This window comes from Alternaria burnsii (assembly GCF_013036055.1).
Source record: "Alternaria burnsii strain CBS107.38 chromosome Unknown 730, whole genome shotgun sequence".
Lineage (NCBI taxonomy): Eukaryota > Fungi > Ascomycota > Dothideomycetes > Pleosporales > Pleosporaceae > Alternaria > Alternaria burnsii.
In genome coordinates, this window is record NW_024066110.1 from 2,031,627 (window position 1) to 2,056,585 (window position 24,959).

General features: G+C 50.9%; 9 protein-coding genes across 9 annotated transcripts; 6 read left to right on the forward strand and 3 right to left on the reverse strand.

The window, feature by feature from the left end:
* Positions 1-300: 300 nt before the first annotated feature.
* Positions 301-1,735, forward strand: GT037_004103 (elongation factor tu; the record flags this gene model as incomplete). The annotated part of the gene is made up of 3 exons (XM_038929150.1): positions 301-469; positions 519-547; positions 602-1,735. The coding sequence occupies 3 exons, from the start codon at positions 301-303 to the stop codon at positions 1,733-1,735; spliced, it is 1,332 nt and encodes a 443-aa protein (XP_038788857.1).
* A 3,047-nt stretch (positions 1,736-4,782) lies between these two features.
* On the forward strand, positions 4,783-7,385 carry GT037_004104 (transcription factor cmr1; the record flags this gene model as incomplete). Its single annotated transcript, XM_038929151.1, has 4 exons — positions 4,783-4,848; positions 4,908-6,089; positions 6,140-6,246; positions 6,296-7,385. The coding sequence occupies 4 exons, from the start codon at positions 4,783-4,785 to the stop codon at positions 7,383-7,385; spliced, it is 2,445 nt and encodes an 814-aa protein (XP_038788858.1).
* Positions 7,386-7,714: 329 nt separating this feature from the next.
* On the reverse strand, positions 7,715-8,686 carry GT037_004105 (uncharacterized protein; the record flags this gene model as incomplete). Its single annotated transcript, XM_038929152.1, has 1 exon — positions 7,715-8,686. The coding sequence occupies one exon, from the start codon at positions 8,684-8,686 to the stop codon at positions 7,715-7,717; it is 972 nt and encodes a 323-aa protein (XP_038788859.1).
* A 927-nt stretch (positions 8,687-9,613) lies between these two features.
* On the forward strand, positions 9,614-10,185 carry GT037_004106 (uncharacterized protein; the record flags this gene model as incomplete). Its single annotated transcript, XM_038929153.1, has 2 exons — positions 9,614-10,033; positions 10,087-10,185. The coding sequence occupies 2 exons, from the start codon at positions 9,614-9,616 to the stop codon at positions 10,183-10,185; spliced, it is 519 nt and encodes a 172-aa protein (XP_038788860.1).
* A 719-nt stretch (positions 10,186-10,904) lies between these two features.
* On the reverse strand, positions 10,905-12,430 carry GT037_004107 (fad-binding domain-containing protein; the record flags this gene model as incomplete). Its single annotated transcript, XM_038929154.1, has 2 exons — positions 10,905-11,917; positions 11,971-12,430. The coding sequence occupies 2 exons, from the start codon at positions 12,428-12,430 to the stop codon at positions 10,905-10,907; spliced, it is 1,473 nt and encodes a 490-aa protein (XP_038788861.1).
* Positions 12,431-13,692: 1,262 nt separating this feature from the next.
* On the forward strand, positions 13,693-15,459 carry GT037_004108 (cytochrome p450; the record flags this gene model as incomplete). The annotated part of the gene is made up of 4 exons (XM_038929155.1): positions 13,693-13,852; positions 13,903-13,970; positions 14,019-15,255; positions 15,305-15,459. The coding sequence occupies 4 exons, from the start codon at positions 13,693-13,695 to the stop codon at positions 15,457-15,459; spliced, it is 1,620 nt and encodes a 539-aa protein (XP_038788862.1).
* Positions 15,460-16,737: 1,278 nt separating this feature from the next.
* Positions 16,738-18,568, forward strand: GT037_004109 (mfs general substrate transporter; the record flags this gene model as incomplete). The annotated part of the gene is made up of 5 exons (XM_038929156.1): positions 16,738-16,899; positions 16,955-16,969; positions 17,027-17,442; positions 17,492-18,213; positions 18,267-18,568. 5 exons carry the CDS (start codon positions 16,738-16,740, stop codon positions 18,566-18,568), a joined length of 1,617 nt encoding a protein of 538 aa, XP_038788863.1.
* A 119-nt stretch (positions 18,569-18,687) lies between these two features.
* Positions 18,688-20,971, reverse strand: GT037_004110 (uncharacterized protein; the record flags this gene model as incomplete). The annotated part of the gene is made up of 5 exons (XM_038929157.1): positions 18,688-19,441; positions 19,492-19,580; positions 19,629-19,957; positions 20,010-20,807; positions 20,836-20,971. 5 exons carry the CDS (start codon positions 20,969-20,971, stop codon positions 18,688-18,690), a joined length of 2,106 nt encoding a protein of 701 aa, XP_038788864.1.
* A 527-nt stretch (positions 20,972-21,498) lies between these two features.
* GT037_004111 (uncharacterized protein) lies at positions 21,499-24,936 on the forward strand (the record flags this gene model as incomplete). The annotated part of the gene is made up of 4 exons (XM_038929158.1): positions 21,499-22,802; positions 22,850-22,865; positions 23,210-23,930; positions 23,987-24,936. The coding sequence occupies 4 exons, from the start codon at positions 21,499-21,501 to the stop codon at positions 24,934-24,936; spliced, it is 2,991 nt and encodes a 996-aa protein (XP_038788865.1).
* Positions 24,937-24,959: the final 23 nt, after the last annotated feature.

Below are 24,959 nucleotides of genomic sequence, written 5' to 3' on the forward strand. Positions count from 1 at the left end.
CGGGTACAGGGCGACCAAGTCGTCAATTGATCTATCCTAGCAGAGGGAGAGCACGTGGGAAGGCCGAGAAGATATCAGTCTGAAAGTTGACATATATTTACCGGCAAATGTCTTCCGCCCGCAATGCTCCATCGCTCTTTCTCAAAGTTGTCGAGCTCGGATCTCCCCCTCACATGATTGGACGATGCGCTACCATCTCGCGCTAAGAAAATGATTTGAGCCTCGCCATCTCCAGATATCATCGCCATCTCAAGCAATCGCATCCCTTTGTTCTTTCCGCATCGTGTGATCGGGTCAATCATGTCGAGCTTTTCCAGAGTTTTCCTGCGCACTACGCGCTCTGCTCTCCAGTACCAGCGTGGCGTTTCCCCAGTGCAAAATGCTTTGGGCGCGCAGGGCACCAGCAGGTGGATGAACGGTGTACGGAACTACGCCGCCTTCACTCGAGACAAGCCCCACGTCAACATCGGTATGCCTCGTCGAATCTGCTTGTCTATGACTATACTAATGGTTTCTAGGTACCATTGGCCACGTTGACCACGGAAAGGTGCATCGCCGCTCACCCCACATCTCCGCCATCCTCACGACTAACATGTTATAGACTACCCTCACAGCCGCCATCACCAAGCGACAAGCAGAGAAGGGCTACGCCAAGTACCTCGAATACGGTTCCATCGACAAGGCTCCCGAGGAGCGAAAGCGTGGTATCACCATCTCGACCGCCCACATCGAGTACCAGACCGACAACCGCCACTATGCCCACGTCGACTGCCCCGGTCACGCCGATTACATCAAGAACATGATTACAGGAGCTGCCAACATGGACGGTGCCATCATCGTCGTTGCTGCTTCCGATGGTCAAATGCCCCAGACCCGTGAGCACTTGCTGCTCGCCCGTCAGGTCGGTGTTCAGAAGATTGTTGTTTTCGTCAACAAGGTCGATGCTGTCGAAGACCCGGAGATGCTGGAACTTGTCGAGATGGAGATGCGTGAGTTGCTCACTAGCTACGGCTTCGAGGGCGACGAGACACCCATCATCATGGGTTCCGCTCTATGCGCCATCGAGGGCCGCCAGCCCGAGATCGGTGTTACCAAGGTCGACGAGCTGATGGATGCTGTCGACTCATGGATCCCCACCCCTCAGCGTGAGACCGAGAAGCCTTTCCTCATGGCTGTTGAGGATGTCTTCTCGATTGCTGGACGTGGTACCGTCGTTTCGGGCCGTGTCGAGCGCGGTATCTTGAAGCGTGACGCTGAAGTCGAGCTTGTCGGCAAGGGTACCGCGCCAATCAAGACCAAGGTCACTGATATTGAGACCTTCAAGAAGTCGTGCGAGGAGTCGCGTGCGGGTGACAACTCCGGTCTTCTCCTCCGTGGTGTCAAGCGTGATGACGTTCGCCGCGGTATGGTTGTTTCCGTTCCCGGACAAGTCAAGGCTCACAAGAAGTTCCTTGTCTCCATGTACGTTCTAAGCAAAGAGGAGGGTGGTCGTCACACCGGCTTCGGCGAGAACTACAGGCCGCAAATGTTCATTCGAACTGCCGATGAATCCTGCGCACTTCACTTCCCCGAGGGTACCGAGGACGCGCACGACAAGCAGGTCATGCCCGGTGACAACGTCGAGATGGTCTGCGAACTCCACCAGCCCCATGTTCTAGAGACCGGTCAGCGCTTCAACATGCGTGAGGGTGGCCGAACTGTTGCTACTGGTCTGGTTACGCGTGTTCTCGAGTAGATTAACGAAACTCAATGAACCCGAAGAAGAGGCGAATATCTCCGGGGTGATTTCCAAGAAGCCTTCTTTGTAAAATAATTGTGTTGGACATATCCCGGCTCTCCGCTTCTCGATTACCCTACATCATGTACTTTAGCAGCACGACAAAACGGATCTAGATGGGAGGCGTTGACTAAACGATGAACATGGAAGAATGTAATGACCTTTGACAACAGTCGCCGCTGCAATCCTGCTGAACAATCGCTAGGTCTCGACTCTGATAAACAAACAAATGTTGATATGTCTTAACGGCGCAATTTGGTGGTACCGGAAGCCTTAGCCGAATGATCCACCGCTTGCCAGTACTGGTCAACGTGCTCTCTTCTGCGACTCCACCCGAACGACTAGATCACCTCCAAGATGGAGACACCCGTTCGGCTCCATACCACCGCATGAGACTTCTCGAACGCAAATCACCGTGTTTAGGCTGGGCCTTACCTCCAAGGCGCTGCGTGCTGGGTTTAGTCGGCCGATTTGATATCACTACAAAGGCCCGGGCCGAATTTCGGGCGTTCCTGCTACGGTAGCGTTCACGTCAAATGTGCCACCGGCTGTGCGTTTCGGACGAGTCTACACTGCGCCGTTTTCATCATGCGTTTCTCCAATGACCCTTCCAGGAACAACCTAGAAACGCTCCTCAACATAACGCGCGTAAACATGCATCGAATGTCGCACGTTTGATTTGACCATCCGTGAACCAGGAACGGCTCGTACTGATCAAAACCTTGTGCACAACTAACGACTCATGGGTGAAACTAGTTGTGCTTCGTGGTATAGAGCGTAGCGTATCTAGTCCCTGCCTTAGCCCATGAAACACACGAGGATCTGGAGCTGTCCCTGCATCCAGAATGAACGACAATCGAAAAGTCGTTCGACATGTCACCTAGCCAAGAAATTTTTGGTCAGTCTTTGAAGGATGAACCTCTTCACAGCTAAACTTGGCAGGGAGCCCAACTATCACAGTCGCTTAGCAACCTCTCATTTCAAAGCTTAGGTTGGCATACATCGATCCTGATATGAGTACTGGTTGCATACAGGAAATCCGTCTCGAGACGAGTGAGCCACCACCGCCAACCGGGGATCCCCTCATCCAAGCTAGATCACACCTTCTTCCCAGCAGCTATGTCTTTGCCTCGGCGCGTCTCAACGTGCTAACGCCCATTGGCAAAGCTTTGCGACTCGGCCGCAAGTACCGCAACATGTTGATCGCCGTTGACGCGTTGAGCTGGTTAACAGCTCACTGGCATCAGAATCCTACGTCTCCTTCCTTCTCCGAGGTCCAATCGCAATCCATCGTGTCTCGTTGACTACCAGGACCAGGCGTCTACTGGCCTGAGCGTTGCTATAATCAGGAATGAATTGCTCGGGTGGAGAAACTGCGCCAGCCCCGTTCCTGCTAGACCTGCGCTCGTGGATTGTCAACCGAGGAAGATCCGCAAGATTGCGCCGGTGTACCTTGTTACATTTCACAAAAACGGCTATCACACAACGGTTAGCATGCTACGCAAGCATTGAATAGATTGCGGATAGGTCGCAATCATGCAGGCGTGGTGACAGTATAGGATCAGCTATGAAAGGTCTTGAAGGGGGATCAAGGGACTCGCCGAAGATTACATGGTATGATGTATGCGACTCTCCGAGTGGTCGTCGCTGATCGTGTCCCCAGGTAGACAACCGACCCGGCCGAAGTACCAAAACATCATCAAGCGAAAGATACCGACCCCATGGGGCAGTTTGACACAGCCTTGGATCCTTACCGGGAATCACCGTTTGGAATCCACAGGAAACCATTATCTAGGATCGGATAAGACGTCACACTGCGAGGAACCGGTAGTATGTCAAGGCAGGCGATCCCCGACCACAAGCGGAAAGCTGGGGCCAGTAGTGCGCCCAGTAACCCACCGGTCCTTTCATGCTCCGCACTAGGCGAACGGCCCTCGCCTTGGAACTGACAGGCCTGATCCACCTGTTCGAATGCTCGCTACACCGAAAAATCGTCCGGCTCATTACTCATATCCCACATATCCATACGTTGGGTATCTCGAGGCTGTCTTCGTGGGATGCCATGCTATACAGGATGGCCTTTACAAGAATAGTACCTCAGTACAACTATGGCCATATCTCAAACTCTCTTGGCAGGCAGTGCAAACTTACTTTCGGATCTTTTCCTAATTCCAGTGGTCGCCGTACGAGCACATTCACATGCTTGCATCTATAGTTACCCGGTGGTATACAAACTTGCAAAGGTAGCCTAGAAGAAGCGGGGCTCATTCTGAAGATAAAGACGATTGCCATATGTCGTTAAGCAGCCGCGTATGGAGTGTGACGCCTTATGTTTCGGATACTGCTGCGGTTGGTGTGGCTGCAGCGTGTAGGCCCGACCTAAAATCGCTTCCCCCGGGAAAGCCGAGTTCGTCTGTACTTGCGATAATTCCTCAGCCACTAAGTGCGAAAGCGAATCTCACTACCTCTAGAGCCGCTTATCACCATGGCGGCACAAAAGGGCGGATTTCGGGGACCGACTTAAGCAGCTAACAGTCTCATAGCACGTAATGGCTCGTGTATGCGTCTGCCTCGCAATTCACCAAGTCATCCCACGGCAGAAAGTAGTATGGTGGAGTGGGATGACCCGACATTACTCAGGCACAGTCCACTCGCGTCATGGGTTTAATGCTGACTGGTGAGCCCCGCTTACATAATGTAACACCGATTCGGCAAGTGCTTAGTTACACAGGTCCACCTAGTCTTCGTCGCTGACATAGCGTCCACTATACACAACTACGGCAGCAGCGCAGGGTGCCGGTGAGGCTGGAAGGGCAATCTAGAGTTCGTGGTGCGAGACATGCGTCGAAGTTTACCTCCCCAGGGATCCTTGCCCCGCTTTGTCTTATCGCCTGAACCTGGCCGCAGCGGCCTAACCCGCCGCACATAGCCTTAAGCTCTGGTATCCTCATCCTACATCAGTCATCGGTACAGCGACTGCGCCATCAATCACGACCGCCATTCCAATGAGCAATCCTGCTTTGATCGCATGCACAAGATGTGCCATATCCAAGGCACGTTGCGACCGCAAGGTGAGTACCCCAAAGTCACGCGCCTTAGGCCCCCAGCGCGACATCTAACACAACAACAGGTACCATGCTCGCAATGTGTTGCAAGAGGATATGTTTGTCAGCCACGTTGTACCTCGCGCCGGCCGCGAGCTCCTCGAAAGTCGTCGGCACGAAATTTGAACCAGACTTCAGCAGAGCCGACTAGCACCATCAGCTCCGATAGCAGCCATGTCCCACGCATGGAGCAGTTTACCGGCTACATGGTGCCTGAAAACCAGTCGCAGAATAACGATATGTTTGCTTTTAACACGAATTTACCTCAAGGACCTCTGGATCTGGGTGGCTACGATGATTTCATGGGCTTCTCATATCCCGATGCGCCCTCCAATAGCGATGCCATGGATACGAGTACATCCAACAACCTCTTCACCTCCATACAATCTATGGATATGCACGGAAGCGATCCCCAGTTTTCACCACATGCAGCGGGCGGCCAGATGTTTCAACAACACCATATGCCACATGTCTCGAATCAGCCACCGACGCCACCGGATACAACGCCCCGGACGACAAAAAGTGTTCCCACCAGCCCGCCACCTGGGATGCAAACCCCCTTTAGTCCGAAACGCTACCCTCACAAAACACCTACAGATAGACCTGCAACACCGGATGATGTACTTGCGGAGTTGGTGGAGTTGCTCGCTCAGCCTGATGCGTGGCACGGACTCCCAGGTAGCAACAGCGATTCCAGTCAGACCCTTTCACACGATGCACGCGACCGCATCGTCGCCACCGTTCAAGTATTGCTGCAACGTGCACTACAAAGCCGCTACTCACCTACAACACCAAGTCAAGGCCTCTTTGGACGCATCGTAGTACTGCCACCGTCCCATGTACTTATGCACTTTATTGAAGCCTACGCAAGTCGCATCGACTCCATCCAACCCTATCTGGGTCTTGCTGGCTCTTCCGTTGTCAACATCCAAGACATCCTACAAATCGATACGGCAGATGTCGGCATACTACTGATCATTCTTCTAATTGCGCAAGGCGCTATGCTCACGGACCATTCCGAATCCCACATACTTGCGAACGGCTTGATAGAAGTATGCAGGATCGCGTTGGATGATGTTCTTGAGAACCGAAGCATATCGCAGCCGATGATTGGAGGTATTGCACTGCAGTTACTGACGCTTTGTGCACGAAGTGGTAAAGACTCCTTTGCTTCGTACGCCATGTCGAAACGAGGCCAATATTTGAGTGTAAGGGATTCATGTTACAAGTCACTGTAAACAGGCTCTAACATTCGCAGATGTTGAAAAATTCTGGCGTTCTGCAGCCCGAACAGACCCTGCATAACCCGAAATCCGACGGAATGGAACTTTGGGAAAGATGGAAAGAACTGGAGCAGCGCAACCGGTAGGACCCATTTGTTTCCCCACGGGGACGTTCCGCTAACACCTTCTAGACACGCGTACGCGTGGGTCTACGTAGATCTCGAGATCAGCTTATTACACGACCTTCCACCAATACTCTCAGTTAATGATTTGCAAGTCCCCTTGCCGCAAGATAACGACCTATGGCATGCCCAGTCGTATAGCGCTTGGCTCGAGCACTCTGGCGCAAATGGGACCAGGTCGGGCCCCTGCAATCCCGCGAAATTCGGTGCTTGGCTGGAACAACAGCAACAACAAGGTGCCAATGGTGCTCGCTCTGGTCATATGACTCCATCGCTCAACGGCCTCTTCCGAAGTTTCCTCCAGGGCCGAATGGGTGATGATTTACCTCTGCATCACCTTCGTCTTCTCCTCCATCCATTGCAAGCCATGGTGCTTGAGCAGCAGCAACTCTTGCGCATCTTCGATACCGATGAGCCGTCTAACCGATATCGCGTTCTTTCCAAGATTAAGATTTTGGGTCGTTTGCAGGAGACGCAGGATTTGCTTCAAGATTTGGGAACGCTTCTAACTCGGCGCTCCAAAACCGCTGTTGTCGAAGACGACAAGGGCCAGGCACACTCCACTGACTTCGTGAGTATGATTATGCTCCATCTGGTTAGCTTGAATGTTTTTACTAGCATCCCCGAAATTGAGAAGTGTGCCAAGGAAATGCCACCCGCTTCGGACGCGGCCCGTGCGGAGATGTGGCGCTGGGCACGCTATCCCGAAGGAGAGAGCTATGTTTTGTTCCATGCCGGGCAAATATTCCGACTGATCGACGGATTACCAAAGGATGCGCGACCGACCTGGTGGCCGGTAGCTTTCTACCGTGCCGCTATGTCGTGCTGGTCACTCCGATCTTTGGAGCGGCCTTCTTCGGCATGCGCCCAATCGCTCGAAGTCTGCATTGACGCCTTGTTGCCTGCTGAGGAAGAGTGCTTTCTTAACACGACTACCGGTACACCGGTCGTCACCCTTGGCGATAAGAGACGGCTGCCCATTCTGGAAGGCAACAACAGCTTGCAATATTGTATCAGCAAGCTGGAAACACACCCTACACATTGTTCACGTAATGTTCTTGAGAAGGCTAGGTACTTCTCAAATAGATGGAGGTCATGATCACACTGATCCGGTGCCGGCGTTCTATATCAGGTCTGGGCATTGTCAGGTATTGGGAATTTGGTTTATTAGAACCAAAAGGAAATCAGGGATATCAATCGGAAACATCACCAACCGGCGCTTTACAAACTATTCATATACCATTCCTAGTACTTATTCTAAACGTAAACACTGTCTTTATAAGTTCGAGCGGTCAAGACGAACTCAAGCAGATGCCACTAGGCTACATTATTCAAAAGTATTTGGTAAAAATAGGGATTTCGTATTTGTCGCCCACAAACCAAAGATAAGGAAAGACGGAAAGGAAAACGTCGCCAAAAAAATCTACCCTACAAGTTCTTGGTAATACCAGGACTGGCTTTTTCCAGAATCTCGCTCAACTCCTTCCAGATCCTCTTACCAAGCTCGGCACCCTCAGCACTCCTCGCCAGTGGTGACGGCTCGGAGACATGGTCGTCAATGATATATTCGCCTTGGCTGTCGGGCAGTGCAGTCGCATTCACCAGCAACCGACTGCCAACTTCCAGCGGTCGACCCAACAGCTTTTTGAACACCACCGGCGCCAAACCCAAGTCCTTGACCAACTCAGACTTGCAAAGACCAGGAGTAACGCAGTTGATGACCACGGGGTACTTCGTCTTGTCTTTGATTAGGACCTGGGTCATGTGTCGAATGAGCAAGATCTCCATCAACTTGGAGACATTATACCGATCCGCCATATCTGCCTTCTTCTCGTCGTCTAGCTCTGCGAAGATGCTCTCAGCGTTCTTCTGCGGAAACTGCGTCCAATGGTGCACCTCAGACGTAACGATCGTGAGATACGGCTTCGTCTTGTGAATCTCCGCTGATCGGCGCAGGATAGGCAGCAAAAGCAGCGCGAGCATAAATGTCGAAATGACATTCACGGTAATATGCGCCTCATGTCCCTCCAAAACATTGAACTTGCCCTGTGCGATACCTGCATTTTCGAGCACGATATCGATACAAGGTAGGCTCTCGCACTTCTTCGCAAAAGCTTTCACGCTAGCGTAGGAGGACAAATCTAGTTCCCACACTTGCAGAACACCGGTTCGCTTAGTGCTGGCTTCGATGTCACGCAGAGCAGCTTCGCCTTTCGACCGTGTTCGGCAGGCGATAATCACGGTTGAGGCGCCGCAGCGCACGAAGTGGCGAGCTGCTTCTTGTCCAAGCCCGGTGTTTGCGCCGGTTACTATAACCGTTTTGCCGGTGAAGGTTGTGGATTCGGGGACTTTGGGCGTGTAGAGGAGTTGCGATTTGAGGAAGGCGGGAAAAGATGCCATGGCTGCTTCTGCGTGTGGATGATTTGGGAATCTGATTCGTATGCCTTTGCGTATGCAGCTAAGCTAGTTGGCGAGCTGAGCAAGTTTCGCACAGACCGAGAGGATTGATAAGGTGTGGTAAGATTCGATCGTGAGTGTAAATTTAGTCAGGCAAGCAGCAATCGAGAACTTGGTGGAAGAAATATGATAACAAGTAGGGCGCACGTTCAACGACATTGACGTCAAGAGCAAACAAAACAGTCACGGATTAGTCAGACTCGGTGTCCGGTACTGCGTCGACTGACAGCACGCAGTTCCTATTGTCCTTAACTTTCTTGCTGATTGAGTCCTCGATACGGATGCTAGCCTCATGTTTGTCGGAGGTCCGTCGAAAACACAGAAACGGTTAGCGTGCCATATGCACGGTGTCAGGCCCCCTGCCATTGGCTCTATTTGGAACAAGGTTTTGTCCGTCCGCCCTTGCAGGGAAGGACCGATCATCAGCCTCAGCCGCAAATAGCGGGTCTCGTGTCAGGGCAGCCTTACTGAGGCTTAATCCTTCCTAATGCTTACTGACCACGCGGTCCACCGGTCGGTGGTCACGACTCCATCGTCGATGGTGAATGCTGATATGCGGGAGCTCCGATGCTGATGGTAGGTACCGATGGATGGAGAGCCGACTTGTAAATGCGGTGCGCGGGATGAACGGAGCGAGAGGAAACATCTCGGTGGTCTTGGTATCGAATGAAAGACTTGGGGTTGAGGCAGCAGAAGACGATATGCGTTGGGATGGGATATAAACGTCCTTTAGCCGCCACGACAGTGGAATCATCATCATCATCAGTCATCCATCTTCTCGTCCTCTGATCTATATCTCAATACCACTTGAGTTTTACCACCCCTCTTTCAAATCTACCTTTTTCCCGATAAACTCTCAAACCCGCCAATATGCTCACTTTCCAACACCTTCAGCTCGGCACCCTTCTCCAAGCCACTTTCCTCCTGGGAATGAACACGGCTCTCTCCACCATCTCAATTCCCTCCATTCTTGAGTCGCCCTCCCCCATTCTTGCCATTCGCCAATGGCACACGCAGTTCCGCTCTGCGCAGATCCCTGCGACCTCTCTATCGGGATCCAACTTGATCCTCTCCGCCATCATGACATATGGTTCTTCCCAACGCTCAGGGTTGTTGGCAACGCCTACAATCTTGTACGGCGTTGGTAGTGTGCTTGCTTTCCTGATCTTTCCGTTCACGCTGCACTATATGAACCCGCTCAATGATGTTCTTATCGAGAAGTTCAAGAACCAGCAGGATTTGCATTACGCAGATCTTCCGGAGAAGGGCAAGGGTATGCAGACTGCGAGAGTAAGTTTCTTCCTTCTTGTACTGGTGGGAGTATTTGCTAATGTTTGGTGTAGGATCACGACAAGATCGCTTACTGGGGATACTTGAACCGTGTTAGGATTGTGCTTTACGCTGGATTCGTTGCTGTTCACGCTGTTGCTCTCTTGGCTTAGGTGCATGTACGAGTAGCGACTGCATGTGAGTAGGAAGAGATGTCTGTAAATCGAGATGGCGATCTTAGTCCGGGGGGTAGGGGGAAAGAGCGCTTGGAGAAGACGAATCCTGTTGGGAGTGCATAAAGTTGACGTTGTAGTGGTCGAAAAGCGGTGTTTCCCTTTGTTAGAATAGTGCTATGGCTTTCTTCACTTCTATACTACATGTCTAGAATGTTATTTCCTTATCGAGATGAGATTTGAGCTTTATAGCAGTCAGTCCTTGGCTTTTTTCGATCAAGACTCAAATAGTCACGGTTGGGTTATGTATGTTGCGTTCTGCTTCTGCTTCTGCTTCGCTTGACTTGCGGAAGTTCAAGAACACTGATAAGCTAATATCTGATCACGATATGTGCTATTATGGGAGATTCTACGTCAGTGGGCGACTTAGACACGGCGATAGGTCTAAATTTGGAATTCTGACATAATAAAAACTTTGAAGTCGGTGATAGCTAGTACGTGGGTGAGACGAAGGATAAGACATGCATATCGTAGGTCATTCGATTGCGGTATTCATCACGCAGCAAATCAGGACATAGAAGTTCAATGATGATGAAGATAATACTGTATATGATAGGAAAAGGTACATAACTCAGTAATATGCGGAAATGCCGACGGTGACGCCAATGAGAAGACAAACTGAGATAGCCACCTATCGAAGAACGCAACGCCAGTTGTGATTAAGCAAAAGAGTTATAGTGGTTGAACAAGCCCTTTGGATCGTACTTCTTCTTGAGAATTCGGAGCCTTGGCAGCTTCGCCTTGCCATATACCTGCTCGGGCTTCTCAATACCACGAGCATAGTTAGGAAAGACATTACCCTCTGGGTTTCCACATGCAGTCATCATGTCGTTGCGAAGCTTCTTCACGAAAGTGTCCACTGTGTTCGTCTGCGCAGCGGTGACGCCCTCGGGCAGATTGAACTCAAAGAAGCCGTAAGACACTGATTTGCGCCAAGCGTAGGCGGTAGAATCGTCGCTGATAGTCGCGGTAACGCCGAGGCCGAATTTCTCCAGAAGCCAGAAAGCATTACTGACATCGGGATTGGCGAGAAGAAAATTGATATATTTGGTGTATGTGTCAACCAGCGTAGACACAGTTAGGGTGTTGAGTTGGTAACCCCACATGTCGGCTCGGACGCCCTTCTGGCGTGCGAACACGTCGCCTCCGAAGTTGGCAACGTACACCAGCTGGTTGTAGGGCACAACGGTGATATTGCTAGCCCTTGGCTTCTGATCGATGAAAGCCTTGATAGCAGCATCACCCTGCTCTTTGTTGCCGAAGTAAATCGCACTAAGATCGATTGACGGAACATTGTTCCTCAGAGAAGAAGAGATTGATATGGCAAGCTTGTCATCCTGAGTTCCCTGATAAGTCTTCAGAATTTGAAAGATAGTGGCGTTCTTCTCCGCGTCGAACGACATATCGGCGTTGTAAACCATGCCATTGTTGATAGTGTCATAGATGCGATAGGTCGCTGATGTGACCACGCCGAAGTTGACGCCTGCACCTCGCATGCCCCAGAAAAGGTCGGAGTTCTCAGTAGCCGACGCCGTTAGAATTTGGCCTGATCCGGTTACCATTTCCACGGAGAGTAAGGAATCAATTAGAAGTCCGTGTTCGCCGGTCAAGGGTCCAATACCCCCACCCAAGGTGACGCCAATGATACTTGGTGTGGAAGACCCACCGGATGCTGGAGGATCTGTCAGTATACGTGGGGGCCTTTTAGACCAATCGGGGACTTACGCATCATCTTGCCAGCCGCATACAGGGGATCGTACATATCAGCAAACGTAGTAGCCGCTCCAATGACCATGGTGTTGGCGGAAGCGTCAACTTCAACCTTCTTAAAGTTACTCAAATCAACATTGAGTGCATTCTTTAGACCACCAAGAGTGGTAGTGTAACCGTGGCCACCGCCTGTTGCCAAGAGAGAGACCTTGTTCTTGGACGCATATTGCAAGATCTTCTGTACATCTCCCGCTGTCGCAGGTTTGGCAGCAACGGTGTAAGCTGGTTCAGCTTTAGAGTAGATGCTCCAACGTTGCGTAAAATCGGTTGGGTAAGAAGCATCGGTGGTAGCGATAACTTCCGATCCGTTAGAAAGAGTGGATGACAAGTCGGTTAGGATCTGCTGTGAGGTGACTGCAACTGCCTGTTGTGTAAGGACAGATGCGACCAGAACGAGTGATGCCAAGAATGCCATAACGATAGAATGGTACAGCTAGCCGCTAGCAATGCAATGCAGGTGTAACAAGGATGAATGAAGCAACGATAGTACCACTACACAACGTGGTCCATCTGGTTTATAAGCTGTTCACGAATCCAGCTCAGGCCGTCCTTCGGGCCATCTCCTAGAGATGGCAATAATAGGTATTGAGACGATAGAGGACCAACTCCTCAGCCACGACGCCTCCACGAAGCCATTTCCGACACATCCATGGCAAAGAAGGGCCGTAGTGACAGACTCGAGCCATATTCTGCCTCGAAGCTTGAGCCACTGATAGTGTCTTAGACCTAGGTCTTACACTAATGCAACCTATCATGCGCAGTTCATGCAGGCAACCATTCTCAACACCAGTGGAGTGGGTACCGGGTTAACCGTCAGGGCAATACGCAGCTTGCATTTGCCTACTTTCCCGTGCCTGGGTCGTATTTTAAGACATGGAAGTACGCGCCACGCGAATGAGACCGTGTGCGGTCTGGAGCCAGGGTAAGTCGGATGTCCGTCAGTATGGTACTTCACGATCGCGCTTTCCATTCTTGGAATGGTGCTCAGCGATGCTACTGCTGACTGGCCGGCGGAGTACCGCGCTCTCATCAGAAGCGAACCATTGGTGACCATTATAGATTACAATCTAGTAGATTTCCGAATCATCGAGGGAATGAAGGTGCTGATGTCGATATACGGGAGCTGAGAGCTGATGCATCGTGCTGCAGGTCGATGGAAAGTGTAAGGCATCCCGAGGTTGCGAGCTTTGGAGTTGGCCAAGACTGGTAGCGCGGGGGTTGCACGTGTCGATCTAGCCTACTTGAGCCGAACTTGGAAGCGGCACATTGATCCCCAACCCCTGACCACCATCACGGCGACTATGAAATGGAACTACCACGACATACGGCAACTCCGCGCCTGACTGTATTACGGCTCTCCACCATCGTTTAATGTATCCGATCGGTTGTCGGTAGTTGCAGCACCGTTAGGACGAGCTTCCGGGCATCGCGAACATGGATGCAGATTGTGCGCCAAACGGGTCGCGGTCTGGCTGACATGCCTGGAGACAAGACGCCGGGAACGGTCCGAGAGGATGTGTTCGATAGAGAGATGCCAATCCGGAGTTGGTACCATAGTGAAGTTGACTGGAAGGCCTGGATCAGAAGAGCATGATAGTTAAAAGCGCTCTGGACTGACCATAGATTCGTATCAGTTCACTACCTCATCAAGTTGTCTTTCATTTGACTTTGGCAATCATGATACAAGCAAGTGTTCAATCAGCCTCACAGGCTATGCTTTCTCTCTTCGTCCCTAGCATTGCCTTTAGTATCATCGGTGCCATTCTTGTGTTTGCCGTTCGCCTTCTGAGGAACGACCCAAAGAAGGGCAACTACAAACCACTGCCGGGTCCGAAAGGTTAGTTCTCCTAGCCTCATGCTGGCATACTTGCTAACATTGACATGAAGGTTTGCCATGGATCGGACCTATCCACAAGTTTCCTTCTCAGCATGTCTACAAAAAGTTTGCTGAATGGGTATGACGTTATCCAGTCCTATCAATCGCTCAGCTAACGCTTGCGCAGCATGAACAATATGGCCCAATCTACCAGTTCACTCTCTTCGGAGTGACCCATATCCGCATTAACAGCGAGAAGATGGCCCAAGATATTCTTGCAAAGCGTGGAGCACACTACTCGAACCGTGCGCCTACACCCAATATTCCAGGCGCCAAAGTCGATGCGGAATATCTCCCCCTTCTGGACAACAATGAGGCACTTACGAGACACCGCAAGTTCGCTCACCAATGTCTCGCTGAGACCTACAACTTCGATATGTTTGGATTCACACATCTGGAGATCACGCGGATGATGTACATGTTGATGAAGGACAACCGTAACTACCCTGACTTGGCTGAAGAGTTCACCCATCGAGTGAGCGCTCGTCTCGCATGGGAAGACCCTACCCTAAGTCGCGGTCTGAACCAGAGCTCCGCCGGTCTACTTTCGGCCATCTCCCCAGCGGGTCAACTGCCCAACAGATTTCCTATCGTTCAAAAGTTGCCGAACGTACTCAACCCATGGTACTGGAGAGAGAAGGCTCGCCACGATACACAAAGAGAATTCTGGGTTGGTGCGATGCAAGCTGTCAAAGCCAAGATGAACGCAGGTATCGATGGACACTCTTGGTCTCGCACGTTCCTCAAGGAGCAGACACGTTTGAAGTTCCCCAGTGGCGTTCCGGATGACAAGGAAGGTGCATTCGCAGTTGGTATGCTTGCGATCACAGCATCGCTACCAATGTCCTCGCCCATCCAGACATACTTCCTAGCCATGTGCCACTACCCCCAATGGCAAAAGCGACTACAACAAGAAATTGACGAAGTCTGCGGCCCCGACCGTCTGCCTACATGGGCCGATGCACCGAAGCTTCCGGTGCTAAGGGCGATCGGCAAAGAACTAATCCGCTGGAGGCCCCCAGTCCCCACTGGTGTACCCCACGAGGCCGAGAGGGACGATGTGTACGACGGGTACTTCATTCCCAAAGGTGCGCTAGTGCACCCCACCGAGTGGGCGCGTCGAAGCGATGAGGCTATGTACCCCAATCCAGAAGAGTTCAACCCTGATCGGTACCTGAACCCAAAGTACCCTACCTACAAGGAACCCCTTACAAAGTACCCCAACGTCATCAACCACCACGTTTTTGGTTATGGTCGTCGCAACTGTCTCGGTATGGAGATTGTAGACTATCAGTTGGTCACCATTATGGGTTCCCTGGCCTGGGCATTTGATGTCACCAAGAAGAAGAACAAGATTGGTATCGGTACGTATCGCACTCTGTGGCATACCAGGCTCACACTAACATGTTGCAGACATTCCTGTACACACATTCGAGTGGACAGACTTGCTCATCACTCGACCGGAGGTTTTCGTGTTCGATATCAAGCCAAGGAATGAGTTCAAGGAGAAGAAACTCGTGTCGATGTTCGAGGAGGCATTGGCAGCTCATCCTGATCTTGCTATCTGAGTGGGTCTTTGTCTAAATCCTTGGGTGTTGAGACATTACCACCTTCGTATTATGCCATTAGGCTTGTTCCATATCCTTGCCACTTTTCTTTTGAGTAGTCTCGCTCTTTGAGTACAGAATATCATATCTTTGTTGTGTTAAATCAGTCTCAAAATAAGTCTAAGCATTCGCTTACCACCTAAAAGTCTACATTCATCTCACGCTTAGTACCCCTGAACATATTGCATCATATACGCTTATTGTCTCCGACCGGTTACTCATTTCCTAATACGATTTGGGTGTATTGTCTCTCTGGTGTCGTTCAATTCTATCTGCTCATGCCTTGGCTTGGGCGAGCATGTCTGTTACCGACCTTCAGTTCGGCCTATAGATCTCTCTGTGGATCTTGCGTAGAACAAAAGTAGCTTATTTCATACATGTGACTCCGAAATACGCTCAGCGATCACGATGGATGTCGTCAGCCTTGATCCTCGAGTCTACAGAATGATAGCTAGATTCTGTGCTTATCTATGCTGCCTCAAATCTCTGAACTATCATTTAAGCTAGGCGGTAGAACGCCAATTCAAAACCATGAGCATGTTTCGATCTTCGATGGTGCTTTCACCTGAGGTTCGTATGTCGTAGCAATGCATCTGTCATGTTTTAAAATTGACACTAACTTCCAGCAGTTTATGCGCACTTTAGGTAGATTTTCAATGCAAGCGCGCCCATCATACATGCTCTTTAAACGATCTTTGGAAAACCAACGGGTCGAACATTACGATAGGCTTCATGGACTATAAGCATGTTGTCTGCGATGCGCGCTTCGAGCTGGTCACACGCCTCAGTGAAACGACCGGACCAACGTGAATAGGACGTCCGCGAGACATTACTGCGGCTCCTACAGCTGAGAGAAAGAACCCACAACCCCGATGCGGTCAGCGCGAACATTTGGAGCGCAGCTGACAAACTCCGAGGCCTTTGTTTGTTGAGTCGCACCTGCGAACGCGGACGTCCGAACCAAGCTAAACTACTTCTGGTGGAGAGCAGCACGCATGTCGGACATCCGCGCAGAGCCTCCAAAATCACCCTTTCCCGACACCTACCAAGCATTTTTCGCATAGCTGATTTTCGTCCGTACCCGTTTCCCGGAGCTTAGCCAGGTATAGGAGTCCATGACGCTACGGCACGGGTAAGACTACTATTTGGCTATTAACATCCAACGAAGAGCAACACCACAACCACAAACACCACCACCATTCTTCAATCCTGCAAAGAGCTTACAGCTATACTGCAAACATGAAGGAAGGTGTTGTTACGCCGCCAGACTCGGAGAAGGATCTCCAGAACGTCGAAGGCTCGCTCAATACGGAGGAGGAAAAGGCAGAAGAAGCCCATATCCAGTTGAGTAAAGGGCGATTCGTACTTGTGCTCGTCGGACTGGTCTTGGCTATCTTCCTCGTAAGCAAGCTCCACAATCGTGTAGAAGACAGACTTTGACTAATCATCCTCGCAGGCTTCCCTCGATTTTGTAAGTAACAAGCTCTTTCTAATCCAGCTCCAACGCGGTGACTAACTGAACGTGTAGACTATCATCTCAACCGCTATACCCAAGATCACCGATGAGTTCCACAGTCTTCAAGACATCGGTTGGTATGGTTCGGCCTTCTTCATCACCACCGCGGCGACTACCGCGCACTGGGGACGCCTGTACACCTTCTTTCCTTTGAAGTGGACATATCTCACTTCCATCTTCTTCTTCGAGCTGGGCAGTGTGATCTGCGGTGCTGCACCCAGCTCAACAGCTCTGATCATCGGTCGCGCGATATGCGGTATTGGCGCCGCCGGTCTCTTCTCCGGCTCGTACACCATTATCGCTGTTCTGGTACCTTCAGCAGACAGACCAAAATACAGTGGACTGATGGGTGCATCGTACGGTCTTGCGAGTGTTGTCGGGCCTTTGATTGGTGGTGCATTCACTAGCCACGTATCCTGGCGCTGGTGGTACGTTGAAGCCCTGAACGTGTCCCTAATTCCACTAACACCCTCACAGCTTCTACATCAACCTTCCCGTAGGTGGTGTATCATGCCTGTTCATCCTCCTCTTCTTCGCGAATGAACCACCCAAATCTCGTCCTGACTGGCGTGGCATGCTTCGCCAGCTCGATATGCTTGGTCTTGTCCTCATCGTCGGCGCTATCACGTGCTTCATTCTTGCTCTACAATGGGGTGGTGTTTCGAAGGCTTGGGACAGCGGTGCCGTCATTGGCACTCTCGTCGCATTCGTCGTATGCATGATCTTGTTCGTGATTGAACAGTGGTGGCTTGGCGAGAACGCTATGGTTCATAGTGTCATGATCAAGAGAAGGACGATCTGGGTCGGATCGATGTTTTCGTTCTTGATCAACTCCGCCTTCTTGGTCACATTCTATTACTTGCCGATTTACTTCCAGTCTGTACAAGGCGTCTCAGCTTCGACGAGTGGTGTCCGTACAGTACCGTTCATTCTAGCTGTCACGTTCTGCGTCGTAATCGTCGGCCAGATCATCACGAAGACCGGGTACGCGTATCCATGGATGATAGTGGGAGCCGCCATCACCACCATCGGTTCCGGTTTGATCTACACTTTCGATACCAATTCGCCTGCCGGAAAGTGGATCGGCTACCAGATTCTTTGTGGTATCGGTGTCGGAGTCAGCTTTCAAGTCCCGGTCATGCTGATCCAGGCTACGACGAAGGATGCTGATGTGCCATTAGCAACAGCCACACTGCTATGTAAGCTCCCAATGACATCATGTCTACACTCACATTGCTAACAAACAATGTAGTCATCCAGACCCTTGGCGGTGCTTTCGGTGTCTCATCTGCCCAAGCTGCGTTCCAGAACACGCTTCTTAAGCAGCTGCCCATCACGGCACCTGGGCTTAACCCGCAAATCGTCCTGGATGCTGGTGCTTCAGAACTCAAGAGAGTCATTCCTGAACAATTCTTGCAGGGAGTTCTCGAGGCCTACGTGTCTGGGTTCCGGGAATGTTTGATTGTCGGTATCGCATTCGGCGGTGCTGCATTCCTTGCCGCGTTCGGGTTTAGATTCACGAACATCAAGAGGACGGCCGCGGCGGAGGCGTAAACGTGGGAGATCTATGCAGTAGAGTCGGGTAAAGAATTGTTTCTCATAAGACGTTGGATAGGGTATTAGCAACATCATCCTAGATTGTGATATTAGCATATTAGCGAGCGTATAGGGCTCTATACAGGTCCACCAAAAGCATTCCATTGGCCAAGTGCACCCCAGTCAACCGCAGCATCAGTCAAGTTTCCACTTCCGCTCGTACCAAGTCCCATTCCCAGGCCTGGGAACTCCATACCCTCGAAGCCATCCAGCCCAGGGCCAGAGAAGAAATCAAGGTCCAAGTCCAAAGTCTGCTGATCACTCGCTGGCGTGATCTCTTCCACGAACTTGGAATCCAACACTGTATCTATGACCTTTGTAAAAATCTTGCTCGCTTTGCGACAAAGGTTGTAATTTGCCTCGCCATGTCTCGCTCCGGAATTCTCCATATGTGCGGCAGCGTCAAGATGTGAGATAAGTACACTCAGCATACGAATGATTTCTGCGCGAGAAATATCGGCGGGAAACTGCTGGCCTGTTCGATGCTGCTCGCGTAACGCATTAGCTAGGACGGAAGCCGCAGGTACGCCAAACAGCAACAAGGCATTCAGCATGTCACGGTGAACGTCGTATGATCTGTCACGTATCGTACCAAGGGTTAGTGTGTTGGAGAGGAGATCAACCGAAACGCGCAGCAGAGCCGCGTTGAGCGTCAAAGGGCTGTAGTCGAGGAGTTTCTGGATCATGAACTCGTTGTACCAGTGTGTCAGGTGAACAATGCACAACATTAGACAGACTACTGAGGGTATGTCTTCTTCCCAGCACGTCTTCCAGTAGCGCATATGCTTTGGGAGCATTTCCCAGGAAGCACGTATACGCTCGGATATGTCTCTACAGACATATTAGTAACAGCTAAGATGTAGTCGCTACGGGAAACATACAATAGTTGGGCTTCAGCGTTCGCGTCGATTTTGACGAGCGAGAACTCCAGAATTTCTTCACGAAACCGTAGGGATATGTGACGCAGGCGCTGTGGTTCGTTAGTGCCAGGATTGAACGATGCCATTGGAAGACCTACGATCCAGGATGCCCTTAACCACCTTCCTTTGGTATTCCAGCCATCCGTATCTAACGCTGCTATAGCCGAACTTAGCCTCGACTGATCACCGGTCACTTCGCTATCGGCTAGGTCGAGGGGAAGTTTCATGTCAGTATGCCTCTTGCTTATACGAATCGGTCGACCGAGGAAAGTAGATATTGATTTGTCCTGGTTGTAGGACGCACAGAAGACTCTGCGACGTGTTTCCGCCAGCCATCCTGGTGCATGATCGCATTTCTTTTCCTGGTGAACACCCAATGCATATATCTGCGTTGATAGTTCGCCAATACGTCGCCATCCAGGTGGACCTGAGTAATGTTAGACCCGTCTCCCCGAATGGTGATTTGTGATCATACGTACCAGCATACCCACACATCATGATGGTGAATAAATAATTTTCATAGTACATCCATACTGTCAAATCATTGACTGTCGCAAGCATCGTCGTAAGAAAAAGACAGGTTGTACTGGCGCGCAGCAGCTCATCGGCGAAGCGCGACTTCATGTCTTTGTTGTCAGGATCGTTGAAGATATCAGGAACGAAGCCGAATGTAAGCGACCTCCCAGCTGTCGCTAATAGAAAGCCAATCAATTCAAATCGCAGATTTTCGCCTGAACATAATGTGTGGAAGTCTCCAGCTTCGAGCGACTGTGATATCGTAAAAGGGCGCGCTGTTGTCTCGAGCACTTGACTTATAAGCTGAGAGTTGGGCGCTTTGCGTCGCAAGTCGTGCTTGTCAACAACGGCTTCCAAAGCGTTCACGGCGTCGACTTGGAGCTGAGCGGGTATCACACCTGCTTCGTTGCTTGCATTGTACCAGAGAACAAGCTCCTTGATCGAGTTGTAATGTCGAAAGGTGCTTAACACGTCACATGCCATCTGGTATCGCATAGATTTCGATAGGGTGTGCTGATGTGTGAGTTCGCGGTCTGATCTCTCTGACGCGACGGACTCTTCACGTTCCCGTAGTTGGCCAGGTTCCTCATCCTGGGGAAGAAGAACGGCGTACGATCCAGGGCCAAGAAATCCAGGATGATAAACGTCAGCAGCAACAGCATCTGCAAGTTTGTCACCTTGGGCAGGAGACGGTGACGCAAAGGCGACAACAGAATTTGAAGCTTGCTTCGGGGGTCGCCTACGCAAGTCAAAATCGTTAGCTACAATGGTGTTTTGAGCTCTTCATACTTTCTCTTAGGAGGACGAGATTCGCCTGTGCCTGACTCATCGGTAGTTTGACGCGGCCTGGTGAGAGGCGCTGGATGGTAGAAGCAACGGTCTTCGATTCCACGTTGACGACATCGATCACATTTAGGGTGACCATGATCACATTTTGTTTTGTTCAGCCTGCATGGTTCGCAGGATGCTGGCTTCCCATTGCGCCTGCTGCTGCCGGCGTCCCTGTTGGTTCATTAGCGAATCAATGAATGCAGACTAGGCAGTCACCCTACATATTGACGTTCGCGCCGACGGGTACATGAAATAGTTGACGATTCACCTATTCGTGACATACTATATTGCGCAGTCGTCAGTGAGTCCGTCACGTTGAGTGGCTGGGCACAAGCAGGGAAAAGGTGTGACGCGGGCTGCCTGAAGTGAGTTATCGATAAGCTGCGCGTCTAGTTCGCGCCCTGTCACAGCCACCACACATGCACACCGGCACATCTGCAGGCGTGCGTCGTAGTATCAGCCCGAACTCAGCCTCAGCCGTCTGGTCTGGCGATATTCGAAATGGCAGCCTCTCAGAAGGTCGTCCGGCCGATGGACGGCGATCTCACTGTTTTGAACTTCGCCCTAGACGAAACGTATTCAGTCGACGACGAAAACAAGTCACATCGAGGCCGTTGAGGCATGTCAGCTCCTGCTTCACTTACCATGAACCAAGCGTCTTCTACCTCAGCAAGTCTTCGAACCGACCTCGCACGCACATTGGGCTTTCCCCACCATCCGCACGATGCCACCGCCGAACCGTACCTCCGTTACCTCACGAATCGATGCATTGGCGGTTATACAATGGAGACGTATATCGAGCTTCTCATCATGGTGGTCAAATACTTCGATGGGGCCCCAGCTGATACGTCAGAGAAGAAGAGTATTCAGGGGTTGCTAGATGTCATATCTTCATCCCCCACTTACGCACAGCGGAACCGCGAAGACGTCGAGGATACCGTGCTATACATTATCGGCACCTTGACACTACTTCTGAGCTCGTTCATCCATCTGCCAATGGCTGGTGGTCTTCGCAAGGTGACAGCTAGCTACAACCTGCGGACTCATGGCAGCGCCTGTGGAACCCAATGCTACGGAGAAGACGTGAGTGGATTGGTGGTGGGCAGTGGCCTACTGCCAGTTCCCATTCACTATCTACCTCCCGACCACACAATACGCAAATACGGATCGTTCCAGACTGCTGCAACGCCATCGGTCTTCCCACGACCCTCTTCGGCATCATCTGCGACCAGACAGGTCGACATTGGTGCGTCTACCTCTATCTACACCGATGACGACCTACAAAGACGCGTGTCGCTAGGCTTTCTGCACGACTTGGATTCTCTGGAGTCGCTCACGATTAACGCGACGCGGCTTAACGCCTACACATTAAACGTTTTTGGAGCAGTAGACATTGCGTGGACACACAATATCTCCAGACATCTATCACTATCGAAACGTGATGGACGGTATACCCTCGAGATCTTCAGCCTGCCGTGTGCGCTGAATGCTACCTCTGTGAGGCAGAGCGGCGTCTCCACTGAGCTTGCTCAAGAGATAAGGGAGACATACAGCTTGCTGTTCAACGCCTTCCACAAGATTCCTCGTCACGTAAAGCTCGCGCGAAAAGTAGGTATCGGATCTTTTTGCTGGTGCCGTTTTTGCTCGATGCGACGACACCAGAATCGTGCTATCATGAGCTACAAGACATTCAGTAAGCACCGGACGCTGGGCGCAACCAGAGCTCAACGAACACACGACACCGAGTATGACCCTCTGCTAGTCGAATTGATGAGCAGTGAGCCCTCTGACTGGACACCGGATATGTTCCCTCATCTCTGGGCTCGTATCGTTATATTGGAAGAGCATCTCGAAGAAGCCAAACCTTGGAGCGTGTGGGTGTTATTCCGTGATCGCAGAGATACTCTACAATTCTGGACGTTTTTGTGAGTTGCCAAAGGCTACTTCGTTTCATTAGACTGACGAGTTGCAGCTTTGCTACCATTGTCGTATTTCTGACAGTGTTGCAAGTTTTGCTTAGTGTTGTACAAGTCGTGGGGTCTTTCTAGCAGTGAACGACATCGGAGGCATTCAGCTCGTATCACGGCCGGCTAACCTGTATTCGTATGTTATGCGATAACAGGCGGCGCACGCTCGCTTATGTGATACCGTGAGTGGTTGCGATGGTGAACACCATGGACGTGCAGCTTGGCTTTTTTCAGCCTTGTTCCGCCTCGTTCATAATGGGTCACAGGCGGCTGCCGGTATGATCTCTCTATCTATCTATGGTCTTCTCGCCCGGTGTCTCTCAAGAAGAAGGACTTATGCCGCATGTCGCATTTCATGATTATAGGTAGACAATATGCAGCTTTCACCTGGCGCTACAAGCTATCGTCAAAACATACTAGACTATGCCAAGCGTTCATACACACGTACACTTTTCTTCGGGTACCATTACAGGTTTCTTAGGGAGTTGTTTCGAGCGGACGAAACTCATCTAACCAAGCAGTACCCCGATCTCGAAGCATACTATCTCGCACATATATCCGTCTATGGACCTTCTACTGATGGATCCAAAGGATGTCGACGACACAGCTTCAAGTACTCTCAGTTGGTGGACATGGTGGCCTTTCCACCTGCTAACAAAGGCCAAGGGCAAGTCCTTTTTCTCAACGGGCACCTTCCGGGATCCTGGGTGTGTGAATTGGGTGCGAAGTACAACATCGCGCCTGAATTCTTTCGCCAGCACATTCATCTTTGGCGTTCCACCGACGGCCCCGTTCTTCATGCCATAACGAGGACCCCGCTGTCTACTTCCAACAAAGGGCTCTTGCTACGTCTCAACACTCAAGGCTATTCCACAAAGAAAAGCCTCCTGTTAAATCCCTTCAGTAGCTTCATCTTACAAGCGCGACGAAGGCTTCTTCCTGATGACGCGGAGTGGATGCCGAGACGTTTGCCTGCAGCCCCTGGTGGTTCGTATATCCGAAGACATGCGTATCTCAGCAACCTCCAATTCGTTATCGAACAAGACATATCCATAACTGTCGAGCGCAACGGGGATGGTTGGACTGGTAAGTGGGCCCTCCCTCCCTGAACCACGTTCCTGAAACGCTTACATGTGCATCAGCAATCTTATGGACAGATGTGGGAAGCAGAGACCTGTCTGAAAGTCGCGAATACCATCGATTCATAGATGATATGACAGCGAATACGGCTACAGGACACCGAGATATCCGCCTCTTGCCTGTTCACATACTGGGAATGGAGTCGGCCGTTCGACATCCTTGGCCGCTGCCTTTGTTCGAACCTGAGAATCCGCAAACCATGGATGGTTCTCTCGTTCAAACGGCCTCTCATTTGCCATCGGAGCTGCATGTGATGCTTGATGATCACGTCATTGCTGGCCAAGATCCACTATATGCCCTCGCGCCTGTACTCCTATTCGCGGCTGCCTCGGAAAACCAACTACTATCGGCTCTTCAGAGATGGTATGACATCATCGCATCGACCACTTGGGATCGGAAGTACTCAACTGAGCATCTGGAGCAGCTCATATTGCACAAACACCTTTTAGATGACCACGCAAATCGACACGAAGATGTCTTGCGCTTTATCAAATCACCCGTACTAGCTCGATGGGCGAGTGCTCTTACACAAGACCAGCATGCTGTAGCTCAGGAATCCAAGGATGCTGTCAAAGCCGACTTCGAGTTTCTTTTATCACGATATCGCCAACTTTCGTTACACTACCAGGACGCGATAACGATATTGGTTAGCGCTACTTCGCTCGCAGAGTCTCAGAAACAAATTACTCTTGCTACGCAAGTCACGAAACTGACTATCTTGGCGACCATCTTCCTCCCACTGTCGTATTGTACTTCGATATTCGGTATGAACTTTGTTGAGCTAGATCAATTGAGCATATGGATCTGGGTAGTTGTTACTGTGTCTGTCGGGCTCTCAACTCTTATTGTGTATCAATGGAATGAGCGGCAAGGACTGGGGGTGTTTTGGACTATGGTAATGACTAGAGTTTGGAAGATGCGCTTGAGACGTAGTACCTCAACGACAGTGTAGGCATGAAGTATTTGAATGGAAAA